Raw genomic sequence first — 14,801 nt, 5'->3', positions numbered from 1 at the left:
CCAGTGTCATAAATATCACAATGCCATACCAAATCATCTATTAGTTTTGTCATTTTTCTACCTCATCCTTTCTCTTTCTAACTCTGATGGCCAGATATTTTCTGGTGATATGTATTACCAGGTAGAATATTTGAGCTCCACCCTGTGTTCAAGGTGATGAGGTCAGCCATTTGTAATTGATAATTACTCAGCAGCACTGTGCAGAACACACCCATGTTCTCTTTCCTTTATTCTTTTATGAAAGTTGGGCGTTGCTGGCAATCCTTAGTTGCTCTCGAACTGAATGGTTTGCTGGGCCATTTCAGAGGGTGGCTAAAAGTCAACCACATTATTGTAGGTTTGGGCTGGGATTTTCTGGCTATGATTTTCTGGCTATGTTCACCCTGAGGCCGGAGATTCCCGCCCATCAATTGATTTTTGCATGGTCTGCCTTCACCCTTCAAGCCTGTGCCAATCGTGATGCTTGAAATAAACTTAAAAATACCTTCTGCCCTTACTCAATCTGTATCTTTCTTTTCCCTCCCTTTTCATGTACCCATCCAGATGCCTCTCACATTTTGCTAATGTGTCTGATCCCACCACCTCCACTGGCAGAACGTTACAGGCATCCACCACTCTCTGTGTGAAAAACATTCCCCCACACATCTCCCTTAAACTTTCCCTCTCTCACCTTGAACCTGCTTCTGCTCGTAATTGACACATACCCGAGGCAAAAGCCTTTGATTTTCAACCCTGTCTCTGCTGCTCATAATTTTGTAGGCCTTGATCAGGTCTCCCCTCAGCCTCCGTCTTTCCAGTGAAGACAATTCTAGTTTATTCAACCTCTCCTCATAGTCATCATAGAATCATAGAATCCATACAATGCCGAAGGTAGCCATTTGGCCCATTGAGTCTGCACTGACCACAATCCCACTCAGGCCCTATTCCTGCAACCCCCCATATTTACCCTGCTAATCCCCTGAAACTAGGATAATATAAGTATGGCCAATCAACCTAACCCGCACATCTTTGGAAACTAAGGGGCAATTTAGCATGGCCAATCAACCTAACCCACACATCTTTGGACTGTGGGAGGAAACTGGAGCACCCGGAAGAAACCCACCCAGATACGGGAAGAATGTGCAAACTCCACACAGACAGTGACCCAAGGCCAGAATTGAACCTGGGTCCCTGGTGCTGTGAGGCAGCAGTGCTAACCACTGTGCCACCATGCTGCCTCGAGATCAACATTCTCAAGACCAGGCAAATCCTGGTAAACCTTTTTTGCATTCTGTCCAAAGTTTCTATGTCCTTCTGGTCGTGGATAACCTGAACTGCACACAATACTCAAAATGTGGCTTACCTAAGGATTTATATAGCTGCAACACAATTTCCCAACTCATGTACTCAGAGCCCAGGCTGATGAAGGCAAGCATGCCATATAACTTCTCAAACACTTTGGCCACCTGTGTTGCCACTTTTAGGAACTGTGGACCTCAACGCCCAGATCCCTGTGGGTGTTAATGTTCTGAAGGGTTCTGCCATTTGCAGTATAATTCACATCTAAATTTGATCCTTCAAAGTACATCACTTCGCATTTGTCTGGATTAAACGCCATCTGCCTTTTCTGTGCCCAAGTCTCCAATCTATATCCTGTTGCTTCCTCTGACAAACCCCGGCACTATCAGCAACTCCACCAATCTTCATGTCATCCACAAACTTACTAATCAGACCACCCACATTTTCTTCCAGATCATTTATATGTACTACAAAAAACAGAGGTCTCAACACTGATCTCTGTGGATCACCACTAGATACAGATCTCCATTTTGAAAAACACCTATCCTACCCCTATTTTCTGTCTTCTATAACCAAGCCAGTTCTGTAACCACCTAACCAGCCTGCCCTGAATCCCATGTGATTTTAGTTTTTGTACCAGTCTGCCATGTGGGACCTTGTCAAATGCTTTACTAAAGTCCATATAAATTACATACATAGCCCTTCCCTCCACTTCAAAAAACTCAACTTTCCCTGTACAAAATCATGCTGCCCATCACTAACTAGTCCACTTTCTTCCAAATGTGCATACATCCTGTCCCTCAGTATCTTCTCCAAAAGCTTCCCCACCACTGACATCAAGCTCACCTGCCTATAATTTCCTGAATTATCCTTACTTCCTTTCTTAAACAAGGGAACAACACTGGCTATTCCTCAGTACTCTGGAACCTGCCCTGTGGTCAAAGAGGATGTGAAGATATCTGTTAAAACCCAGCTATTTTTCCCCTTGCCTCCGTCAGTAACCTGGGATAGATCCTCTCCAGCCCAGGGACTTGTCTACCTTAATGCTATTTAGGATACCTAGTACTTGCTCCTTCGATATATTAACAACCTCTAGAGTGTTTACACACCTATCCTGACCTCAACATCCATCATGTCCTTCTCCTTAGTGAATACCGATACAAAATACTCATTAAGGATCTCATCCACTTTCTGTGGCTCCATGCATAATTTCCCTTCATTGTCGTTGAGTGGGCTACTCTTTCTCTTGCTACCCTCTTGCTCCTACCATAAGACTATAAGACTTAGGAGCAGAATTAGACCACTTGGCCCATCGAGAATGCCTGTGACTGCTGAAGTGCTCCCCAACAGGAAGAGAACACTCCTGCCTGGTGATTGTCGAGCAGTGTTCATTCACCCATTGTCGTAGTGTCTGCATGGTCTCCCCAATGTACCATGCCTCGGGTTATCCTTTCCTGCAGCATATCAGGTAGACAACGTTGGCCGAGTTGCAAGAGTATGTACTGTGCATCTGGTGGATGGTGTTCTCACATGAGATGATGGCATCCGTGTCAATGATCCAGCACGTCTTACAGAGGTTGCTGCGGCAGGGTTGTGTGGTGTCGTGGTCACTATTCTCCTGAAGGCTGGTACACTGGGGAGACCATGCAGATGCTATGACAACGGATGAATGAACACCGCTCGATAATCACTAGGCAGGAGTATTTTTCTTCCTCTTGGGGAACACTTCAGCAGCCATGGGCATTCAGCTTCTGATCTTCAGGTAAGCGTTCTCCAAGGTGGCCTTCATGACACACGACAATGCAGAATCGCTGAGCAGAAACCGATAGCCAAGTTCTGCCCACATGAGGACAGCCTCAACTGGGGTCTTGGGTTTATGTCACACTATCTGTAACCCCCACAACTTGCCTGGGCTTGCAAAATCTCACTAACTGTACTGTCTGGAGACAATACACATCTCTTTAACCTGTGCTTAACCCTCTCTCCACTCACATTGTCTGTACCTTTAATACTTGATTAGCTGTAAAGATTTGCATTCCAACCATTATCTTGTAAATTGAGTTTATGTCTTTATATTCCCTGTTTGTGAACACAACTCCTACTCACCTGATGAAGGAGCAGCGCTCCGAAAGCTTGTGGCATGTGCTACCAAATAAACCTGTTGGACTTTAACCTGTGCTGTGAGGCTTCTTACTTTGTTTGAGTAGCCAGCCGTTAGGCAATTAGATCCAGATTGGAGTGAGTCAGGTTGCTAGGTACACATTGTAAACAGCTGATTCTGTGGCTGTTTTGAACCGTAATAAATCAAGCAATAACCGCTTCTCCAATATTATCTTATTAGTAACCATGGCAACAATGATATAAGAATGTCTTATCAACTACCCAACTCTTCATTTTAAAATAAGCTAATCAATATTTGTCTTATCCACCATTCAGATCAGATGTTAAACTGAGGTGCTGTCTTACTGTGTGCAAATTGATTGATGTGTTTCCTGCGTAACAACTGTGATTATGTTTCAGAAATACTTTATTGGCTGTAAAGTGCTTTGCGACATCTGTAATAATGAAAGGCATTATATAAATGTCATTGTTTCTTTTTATTTGGGAGTCAGTTCCACACATCTGGGCCTCATCTTCTCATTTTACCTGTATCTACTCCAGTTAGAATTTAAAAAATCTTACAGCTGTTGCTGTGCCTTAGACACATTAAAAGTTTTAAGCACCTCTATTAAATCTTCTCTTAACCTTCTTTGTTCTAAGGAGGACAATTCCAGCTGCTCTAGTTTCTCCATGTAACTGATGTCGCTAATCCCAAGTGTCATTCTAGAAAATCTCCATTGTACCCTTTTGAAGGTTTTGACATCCTTCCCAAAGCCTGGTGCCCAAGAAGAACTGGTTACAATTCTCTAACTGGGGCTTAACCAGGGATTGATAAAAGTTTAGCATCTCTTCTTTGCCTTTGTATTCCATTGGTTCTATTTAGAAAGCTAAGGGTGCTATTTGCTGTTTTAATAGCCTTACCAACTTGTCCTTTCAGCTTCAAATGTGTGATGGCAATGTGAATACTGATTGCTTATTAAAGATTTGGACCATGTTCTTCTCCAATAAATTTGCAGTGATGTACAGTGATCACACTTTAATCTTGTGAGTCATAAGGTTGTGAGATCAAGTCCCACTCCAGTTGTTCTTGAGGTTAGGACACTTCTGCTGTTTGACTCCTGTTCCTTCTAAATGAATCCCAGTATGCAATTAGCTGTCTTTATAATTTTCACATTTCCTGTTCAATTCCTGTGAATAATCAATAGAAGATTGATTTAGATGAAAAAGCTCCTATAGGTCCATCAAGCCAGGAAGTCAACACCGTTGTCTTCCCCTTCCAACATTCAGCTGTCTTGTAGATTGTTCTGGTCTCAGCCTTCTTGACAAATTCTTCCAGCTTTTGACCATCCTTAACTTCCTGTTGTCTGTGCTGAAACTGACCCTCGCAACCCTAAACCTTGCCGTACTGTGCAAGTTAAAGTGTTGTTTTTGGTTTACTTTCTCTGTCCCATTAAATGCCTGTAAAGCCTTCTCTTATATACCAGACTCATTGCAATGTCTGCATCCAATTTGACCCCAAGCTGAGCTTGTGATCCACTTCAGCTCCATCACAAAAACAGCCAACTTCCAATGGAAGTGGCTTTAGTGGAAATATTTCTCAATAGATATATATATTTGGTTGACCGGTAGAGGCCACTCATGGTGTTAGGATTATCAAAAGCCTGGAAGAATCTTACCAGTGAGATTCCACAGAGATCTGTTTTTAGACTGCTTCTGTTGAATATCTTTATAAATGAATCAGAATAAGGAATCACTAAATTTGAAGATGATACGATGAAGGTGATAGACTCCAAAGCTGTATATGTTAGCTACAAGAATATTTGATTACATTTGAGAATTGGACAGACTGATTGGGAGATGAAGTTCAATGATGAGAAATACAAATCACTTCTCTCGTGAACAAAAAATTCCAGGTAGGCACTATTAATTAAGTAAGAAGAAACATCGAATGAAAATGAAAGAGATCTGGGAATCTTGTTTGATGGTAAATTGAGGTATTAATTTCTCTTCCTGTGGCTCCTTTCAGTGCGATACCTGATATATCATGAGAGCTTCTCAATTGGCTGCCCATAAATGTATCCGGTGGGTCACAAATGGTTTGTTTGCTGAGGTAACAGCTTATGTCAACACCCCTTGTGATGGCAATGGCTAGAATGAGTAGGCTATCTTCCCTCAGGCACAGGGTGCCATCAAGTGTACCATTGTAGCAATCCGAGGATTATCATCAACCAGGAGTTTTTAATCAACCACCAGGGATTTTATTCCATCATTGTACATGATATGACCGTAAACCAGAACCCCAGGTTTTTGGTAAGATTTGGTTAGGGATCAGTAACATTTTATTTAAAGTAGACTCTTGACTTTTTAAAGTAGATTCAAGGCACTTGCTCGGAGAACTAAACAGCAAGATTCTACATGTTTTGAACAAATGCAAAATAAATTTTACGAGATCGGAGAGATAAAACAATGTACAATTGCTAAGTTAGACGCTAACATTCAGGGTTAAGGTAGATATAATGACCATCAGGTCATCATCAAGCAAACCAGTAAGATGTGCTTCAGGTGCCTTGATTGTCTGGGGGTGATTTTATTACTTGCCAGGAGAACGGCCAAAGTCATAGTAGCATGCTTTGCCCTTCATAACATAGTGCAACAGAGAGGACTACAGATGGGGATGACAATAGCATTCATCAGTCGTAAGTTCATAGTTCAAAAGATATAGGAGCAGAATTAGACCATTCTGCCCATCGAATCTGCTCTGCCATTTGATCATGGCTAATATATTCCTCATCCCCATTTTCCTGCCTACTCCCCATAACCCTTCAACCTATTAGCAATTAAAAATCTGCCTAACTCCTACTTAAATTTACTAATTGTCTCAGCATCCCACACTTTGGGGTAGCAATTTCCACAGATTCACAACCCTTTGGGAGAAGTAGTTTCTCCTCAGCTCTGTTTTAAATTTGCTATCTCTTATCCTTAGACTATGATCTCTCATCCAGTCATTTGCTGATGAAGGAACCATGGATAAAGAGAGGAGGAACATGGAGATGGGACATCTATGGCAAAACCAGCTGCTGCTTAGGATGTCAGAGATACCCACATAGATAAAATCTAACTAGAACAAATAACAACTGAGAGCAGCAGTAGCAGCCATTCTGTTGCTCCTCAATGCCTTCTCCAAACAGCCCTTCATTCATGCATTGCCCCATTGCCCACTTTATCCAATGGATCTTGTCGTAAATTGAGGCTCATTATGAAACAAGTGAAAGGCTGAATTACCACTCAGAAACAATAATGTAGAAGTGGTGCTGATCGATAAATTATATGAGGCACTATCAAAAAAAGAAAGCTTAATCACATAACATTTTGTCAAACTTCCATATGCATGTTTTTGGTTCATTACTTTTCCTTTAACTTGTGCTTACTACCTCATCTGTGCCTCTTCAACAAAAGGTTGAGGCAGACCATTCAGTTCCTTTCCCTGACTGTTGGGGTCCTTTTGGGCTACGGTCTTCTCAAAGATGGCTGCACCTGCAGTGGTGTGGAATTGGATTTTGCCATCAGGAGACCAGCCAGCATATCAGGAACTCATTAAGGAGGGGTGGGGGTGGGGTGTGGTGGGGAGGGAAGGGGTGGTAACAGGTGAGAAGCGGGAACACTTTGAATCTTCCATGGCTCCTTTCAGCATCATGCCTGCTCCCCTGGCCGGCCCACTACATCACTTCTGCTTGCTTCTGAAGAGCAGTTCAGTAAAGAAAAGATCAGAGATGCTTTGCATGGTCCTGTGTAATGCAACTAAGATCCTATTTATAGCAAAGGCACATTGGCCACAGCTTTGGATTTGCCCTACATGGACCTACAGTAGGGCATGAAGCTCCATGGTATCAACCACTCTCTCTGTTGCAGGCAATTTTGCAATGCCCTTTTATTTGAGTTGGACTCTTCCATCCTGTCTACGATTATGGATAGCTTGTGTAGTGCATCTGTCAGTACTCCATATAGATCCTGACGTAGGTCTATTGTTTTCCTCTTTAATGATGGTCCCCGGAGTTCTGAATCAGTGTCCAGCTGAGCAGAACACCAAGAGCATTGCGCCCCCAATCACACCGATTCTGTACAGCTGTTCTGCTACCAATACAATGCTTCTAAATTGTAAATCAGCAGGTGCACTGAAGTGGGAATATTTATGCTGATGTATGGCTGTACATCTTGTGATGATGCACTCTTGAGGTCCTCTGAGAAATCATTTTCATGCATCTCTAGTGACTTTTATTCTATTCATGAAGGCCTTGGCAGTTGTGGCAGAGTAATGCTCTTTAAAATCACCATACTTAGTCTTCTCGTATTTCAGTCACGGATGGAATAAAGTTAGCATGTGTGTCAGAGATACATTTAACTCTGCCAGCAACCATCTGCAAGTTCCCTGTCCATCTGCAGTTGAGAGTGACACAGAACAAAAAACAAAGAAAATTACAGCACAGGAACAGGCTCTTCGGCCCTCCAAACCTGTACCGACCAAGCTGCTCGACTGAACTAAAACCCCCTACCCTTCCCGGGATCATATCCCTCCATTCCCATCCTATTCATGTATTTGTCAAGACGCCCCTTAAAAGTCACTATCATATCTGCTTCCACTACCTCCCCCTGCAGCGAGTTCCATGCACCCACCACCCTCTGTGTAAAAAACTTGCCTCGTACATCTCCTTTAAACCTTGCCCCTCGCACCCTAAACTGATGCCCCCTAATAATTGACTCTTCTACCCGGGAAAAAGTTTCTAACTATCCACTCTGTCTATGCCCCTCATAAATCAGGTTGCCCCCTCAACCTCCATCATTCCAGTGAGAACAAGCCAAGTTTCTCCAACCTCTCCTCGTAGCTAATGTCCAGGCAACATCCTGGTAAATCTTTTCTGAACCGTCTCTAAAGCCTCCATATCTTTCTGGTAGAGTGGCAATCAGAATTGAACACTGTTCCAAGTGCAGCCTAATTAAGGTTCTATAAAGCTGCAACATGACTTGCCAGTTTTTAAATTCGATGCTCTGGCCGATGAAGGCAAGCATGCCATATGCCTTCATGACTACCTTCTCCACCTGCGTTGCCACTTTCAGTGACCTGTGTACCTGTACACCCAGATCTCTCTGCCTATCAACACTCTTTAGGGTTCTACCATTTACTGCCTATTTCCCATCTGTATTAGCTCTTCCAAAATGCATTACTTACATTTGTCCAGATTAAACTCCATCTGCCATCTTTCCACCGAAGTCTCCAATCGATTTATATCTTGCTGTATCCTCTGACAGTCCTCATCGCTATCCACAATTCTACCGACCTTTGTATCATCTGCAAACTTACTAATCAAGCCAGTTATATTTTCCTCCAAATCATTTATATGTATTACAAACAGCAAAGGTCCCGGCACTGATTCCTGAGGAACGTCACTTGCCACAGCCCTCCATTCAGAAATGCATCCTTCCACTGCTACTCTCTGTCTTCTATGACTGAGCCAGTTCTGTATCCATTTGCCAGCTCATCTCTGATCCCGTGCAACTTCGCCTTCTATACCAGTCTGCCAAGAGGGAACCTCATGGAATAGGCACTGGAGTGTAGCAACCAGGGGATTTTCTCAGTAGCTTCATTGCAATATTAATGTAAGCCTACTTGTTCACTAATAAATAAACTAAAAACTTTAAAAATCCAGTAATTCCTACATTCTTATCATGTCAGTACCTATCAGAATTTGTAACATGATTTTCTTGATGAGGTCCCAGAAAACACACAGAACATTGAGGAGGATTTTAATGATTTCAGACAGCGTGATAACAAGACCCTGCCCATTTTACAAGCTAAAAAGCAAGTATTTAGCAATCTCTCTGCAATAACATGCTACATGGGTCATAAAACAAGAAGTCACTTTGGGTTGGCAGGTGCTAAATGTGAATGAATTGGACCCCACCCAAGATTAAAGCATAGCTAAACCTGTTTAACAACCAGACTGAGGTGGCAATGAACAATCTAAATAGAATTCTGGGTGATAACGCCAGTTAATTGTGAGATCTAATGGCTGGGGCCCTAGTCAGACTGCATTTGGGAGTCCTCACAGAGTTACGATAGCACCATTCAGTCGCAGTGAAGAGAATAGCGAGGCCAACCCATGATATTCTCAGGGGAACACTATTACAGTAGTTGTGTACTTGATTAGTAATTCAGAGGCCTACACCATTAATCCAAAAAATGAAAGTTCATAATCATGCAATGGCAGTTTGAGGACATATATTAACTTTTTAAACAAATCTAGAGATTAAAAACTGATAGTTAAAGTCACATGAAGATGTCAGGTAGTTGTAAACACCAAATGTCCTTTAGGGAAGGGAACTTGCTGTTGTTAGCCAGTCTGTCCTACTAGGTGTGACACCTACAAGCAAACCTGAGCAAGATTTGAAGTCCTGAGGAGATGGTGAAATTAACATGGTTCATTTGCTTTCTTTACAGAAGGATCCTCATTATTTGCAACAATGGCTCGAAGCTTTTGTCACCTCCTTCGAAAGAATTATTGATGTCAGCTCATATGAACCACTGCAGCGAAGGTGAGTTCAACAATTGCACTATCTAATCTACTGTTCAGGAACCTCTCGCACACCCTTTTGTTGGATTTATCATTGACTATCCATTCCTCAATGCTTGCAATGGTAATGATGGGCCAACGCATTAACAAATGATCATAAAGTCATAGCTTGTATTCGCTTGAGTTGGGAAGATTGAAGGTGATATAATCAGGGTGTTCAGAGTGATAGATGGATTCAGAAGAGTTGAATACAGAGGAGCTAATTCTGCTGGTGGGAAAATATAGAACAACTGAGCAGAATCTTAAAGCTCGGCCATGAAGTGAAACTGAGAAGCATTCTTTGCAGAAAAATGGTATTGGAAATCAGGGACCTTCAACAGGCTGTGAATGGAAGGTCAATTAGAGCTTTGAAGACTGAGATGGGTTAATTTTGCTGTTTAAAAGTATTAAAGATGGGTAAATAGAAATGAAGTGTAAACCTAGGTTATGTACTCAGGTTTCTGAATTGGTGCTTGAACCCAAAATCTTCTGACTCAAATGAGTGAGCCAAGCACTTACAGCTCAGAGAGAACAAAAAGGAAATGCTCAGAAGGAGACTTGATGTGGGGATGCCGGTATTGGACTGGGATACACATGGTAAGAAGTCTCACAGCACCAGGTTAAAGTCCAACAGGTTTATTTGGAATCATATGCGTTCAGAGCACCGCGGTTTCGTGAGTGGAGAGTTGGGTTCATAAACACGGCATATATAGAAAGAGATTCAATTGCAAGATAATGGTTGGAATGCAAATCAGATAATTATGTCTTTACAGGTACAAACAGTGTTTGTGAAGAGAGGAATAATCACAGTTTAAAGAGTGTGAAATGTCTCAAGTCAGGACAGTTAGTAAGATTTTGCAAGTCCAGGCCAAATGGTGGGAGTTACATGTAGTGAGGAGTGTTCCTTTCCAGTCAGGGAACACTTTAGCAGAATGCTCACCCAATCTTCGGGTAAGCGTTCTCCAAGGAGGCCTTCAAGACACACGACAACGTAGAATCTCCGAGCAGAAAGTGATAGCCAAGTGAGGGTGGCCTCAACCAGGACCTTGGGTTCATGTGACACTACTCAGTAACTCTTCGCATCCACTCCCTTCTCCTCTCATAGCAAATAGTTGCCATATGGCAGTTGGGTCTTGGGGCAAAATTTTCCCAAATATCGGCAAAGGCCAGTAGCCGGCAAGAAGCTGCCTGCACTAACAGCATCTTTCTCATGTTTACCTGGCAAGGGTGAAACCATGATCAAGTAGGAGATGAGACTAGCCCATTGTACTTGGGGTGTACTGACGCCTGTGTTCATGGTTTGCCTATGCTAGGAGAGTGAAGGATCAGGTCAGCCATTGAGGTTAAACCGAGGCTTTACCTGATTCAATTTTTCAAAGCCATTTTAGCCCTTTGGCCAAGATGAAGCGTTAGATCAAGCCCAAAATGGGATGCAATATCTTGTCTTGTCAGCTTGCATCTTATTTGTTCCTCATTTGGGGAGCATGATTGGACTTACTTTGAATTGACTTTTTTGATTAGAATTAAAGTATTGAAAGGAACACAGAAAAAAGCACCTTTCCCCATCACATTATCTCAGAGTTAGTGTGAAAAACGTAAAAAACAGGAGCTGAAAATCACAACCCCTCCCATGGGAACTCTGAAACAATATATTTTACACCCAGTGGGCACTATTTCACTGTTTTGATTCTAAGTGCTGAGCAGACTTGAAACTGGGAGTGTTTCAGATCCAGCTGTTAGACCCATTCTCAGGCACCCCATACACACACTGCCTGCAAAAATATCAGCACTTCGGAATTGTACTGCACAAGCCTGTGGGCAAGGCTTAACGCGTCCGAACCCTGAGGTGCCTCCAACTGCACATACGCAGAAAAAAAGAGAGAATGCGGCTTCTCTGTCACATCCCAACTGGGCCGGATAATGGCTCCTCCTGCCCCCCACAGACATTGACCCATGCAACATTGCTGGACTCTCTTATCCCCCCGCTCCCTTTCCCCCTCACTGATCTCAGGCAGAGTGGCAGCAGACAATCCCTCCTTCCCCTCCACTGATCTCAGGCAGAGTGGCAGCAGACTTCCTCTTCCCCTCCAGTGATCACAGGCAGAGTGTCAGCAGACCCCTCCCCTTCCCCCCACTGATCTCAGGCAGAGTGGCAGCAGACCCTCCTCCTCCCCTGCCCCACTGATCTCAGGTAGAACGGCAGTGGGCCCCCACCTCCCTCCGATGTCAAGCAGGGAGCCGTCGGGTGCCTGGCACTTACCTCCTCACTAACTGGAGCGCCCAAATCGGACTTTTGTGGAGCATGTCTTTTTTGTGCCGATTCTGGATGGGCGAACATGGTGGTAAAGGGGGAGGTGCCAGTAAAGCTGGACGTGCAGCCCATTAAATTAATTTAAATACATGCAAATGAATTTAAATGGCTGTTGCATCCGTTTCAGGCGCAGTCCCGATCGTGGCCATGGGGAAACTGGCATGGGAACAGGCATGGGTCAGGTTACTCGCCTCACGCCCGACTTTACCACGTTTTCATGCCTGAAAACAGGCGTAATGTGATGATAAAATTGGGCCAATATCTTTTGAATATGATTTTCCTGGTGATTTTAGAATTCTTCCCCACCTCCCCCCATGTCATTTGCCATTTAAAAATTGAAGCTTTTAATTTATATGGCGCCTTTTATGACTTCAGGTTGTTACGAAACAGACTATCGTCAACAAAGCACTTTAGAAGTGTTGTCACTGTTTTAATGTAGGAAAAACGGCAACCAATTTACACACAGCAAGTTCACATAAGCAGGAGTGTGATCTTGACCTGAACATTTGTGTTCGGTGCTGTTGAATAAAGGGTCAATGTTGGCCAGGTTAGTGCAGAGAATCCCCCTGCTCTTCTTCAAAATAGTGCCATGAGAGAGCAGGCAGGACCTCATTTAATGTTTCATTCCAAAGGCAGTTGTTCAGGAGTGCAGCACTCCCTCAACATTGTATGAAGTGTCAGGGTATATTTTTCTGTTCAAGTCTCTCGAGTGTGGCTTGAACCCACAACCTTCTGACTCAGAGGCAAGAGTGCTCCTGATGGAGTAACACCTTACATTTTTTAGTTGCAATGAAGTTGAGTTAGAACTGGGCCTGGGAGTCTCTTGAGGGACCTGAGGTGGCTTGGCAGGCCCTGTAGCCAGACATTTGCATATTTTGAGGAAATGTGTGACCTTTACTTGCCATCATCACAGATTGAGATCAAGAGCATTAGGGTGCTGTTGTGTTGTGAAATGAAAATTAATTGAGAAACCATAGGATATTTTCTTGTCTCGTATTTTTCGCTGAAGAATTTTTGAAGTGACGATGTAAATGTGTTATTAAATTTTGATCCACAGAAATGAGGGGGCTGGGACCTAAATGTTTTTGATTCTTGCTGGGTCAAGGCCTGATCTGATTAACATTTTGTTGCCATGGTTTCAATCCGCTGTGTTTTCTTTTTCCAGACCTGAAGAGATGGCTGCAGAGATTCCACTGTTGCCAGGCAATGTGCTTCAAGTTCTGAGCCAGCAACTGAATCAATGTGTACAAAGATTATCCACTGAGGAGGCCGAGGCAGGCCTTGGACAAGCACTCCTCCTGATAAAGTTTCTCATTATTATCTGCAGGTGCAAACTATTCTCATTATTTCCTTTCTTTACTATTGCATTTTCAGATTTTGTGTTTACTTTGTTTCTGAGCCAAAAGATTGGGAATTGGAGAAATTGTTTTCAGGATGAGACTCTGTACAAAATTTTCCTGCCCAATGATTTGAAGGGGAAGGTATGCCATGTCTGCTGTCACTGTTTTGTCGCAGGGTTTGGGGAAGTTAAGGAAAGAGTCTGCTGTTTGCCTTGTTGGACTGGCTTATTGTGGAGATGAGAACATGTGGGCATTAAATCGAGAGTATTCCTCCCAAGAGTAAATGACGTCTTATCATTCAACAGGCTGAATGTGAGCACAGCTAAATCACATAAATAATAAGATAAATTATTAGTTTAATTGGCTTTTCACAGTATTACTGGAAAACGTGTTGTTTAGGTAATGATCTATTGAGTTCCTGATGTCACAGCCATCGCACAATGGTTATTGTGGGAAAGAGAAACAGCGCCTCAGTTTGATAGGCGTTAGCTTACTGGTTCCAATCCCAGTTCTTTTCCTGCACCTAATGGTGCACCAAGGCAGATTTTTCATCTGTTTCCATAGCTAGCAATTCCTGTAACAGGCCGCTAGTCTGTCAGCAGGGGCTTCTAGCTTGAGGGGCACACACTCAATCTGTTTGACCACATTATGAGCCATCAAGTCCTGGGATGGAACTTGAACCCGGAGCTTCTGGCTCAGAGGTAGAGCACTACCCACTGCACCACAAAACCTCCCATTAGCTTATTGAAGTTGGGCTTAAGTCACAGTGCTGGGCAATGCAGAAGAATCTTTACCCAAAATCTTAGCCCATGCTAAATGTGAACAGAATCAGTTTTTTGCTTGTATTCCCCATTGCTTTCCTGAGGGTGCTGGTGTAAGAAATCATGGTCATTGACAGCCTTCTAATGCCATGTTGAAATGGCCATATGTTAAAGCATGAGTGTTGAGAGGCATTAGAGAAAAGGTCAATCCTTTCCTTATCTAACATTCTGTTAATCAGATTCACTGAATAGCAAACTAGAGTTTAGCTTCATCAAAGGGTACTGAAATTAATTATGGTATTTGTTTATTTGTTCTTGGGATGTGGATGCTGCTGGTAATATTGGTATTTATTGTCCAACCTTGGTTGCCCTGAGAAGGTGGCAGTAGTGTTCTGCTTAAAGGCGC

General features: G+C 43.0%; 1 protein-coding gene across 1 annotated transcript in view; it reads left to right on the top strand.

Moving 5' to 3' along the window:
• nbeal2 (neurobeachin-like 2) overlaps positions 1-14,801 on the top strand; it is a 227,477-nt gene that overhangs the window by 68,221 nt on the left and 144,455 nt on the right. Inside the window, exons 2-3 of the mRNA XM_080194499.1 lie at positions 9,872-9,966; positions 13,460-13,621. Coding sequence (XP_080050625.1) covers positions 9,872-9,966; positions 13,460-13,621 — 257 coding nt within the window. The remainder of the gene's footprint in view (positions 1-9,871; positions 9,967-13,459; positions 13,622-14,801) is intronic.

This window comes from Carcharhinus amblyrhynchos, chromosome 8 (genome assembly GCF_965287045.1).
Source record: "Carcharhinus amblyrhynchos chromosome 8, sCarAmb.v2.hapA, whole genome shotgun sequence".
In the NCBI taxonomy this organism is placed as follows: domain Eukaryota; kingdom Metazoa; phylum Chordata; class Chondrichthyes; order Carcharhiniformes; family Carcharhinidae; genus Carcharhinus; species Carcharhinus amblyrhynchos.
Note: the sequence above shows the minus strand (reverse complement) of the source record. Positions and strands in the feature narration are given on the sequence as shown.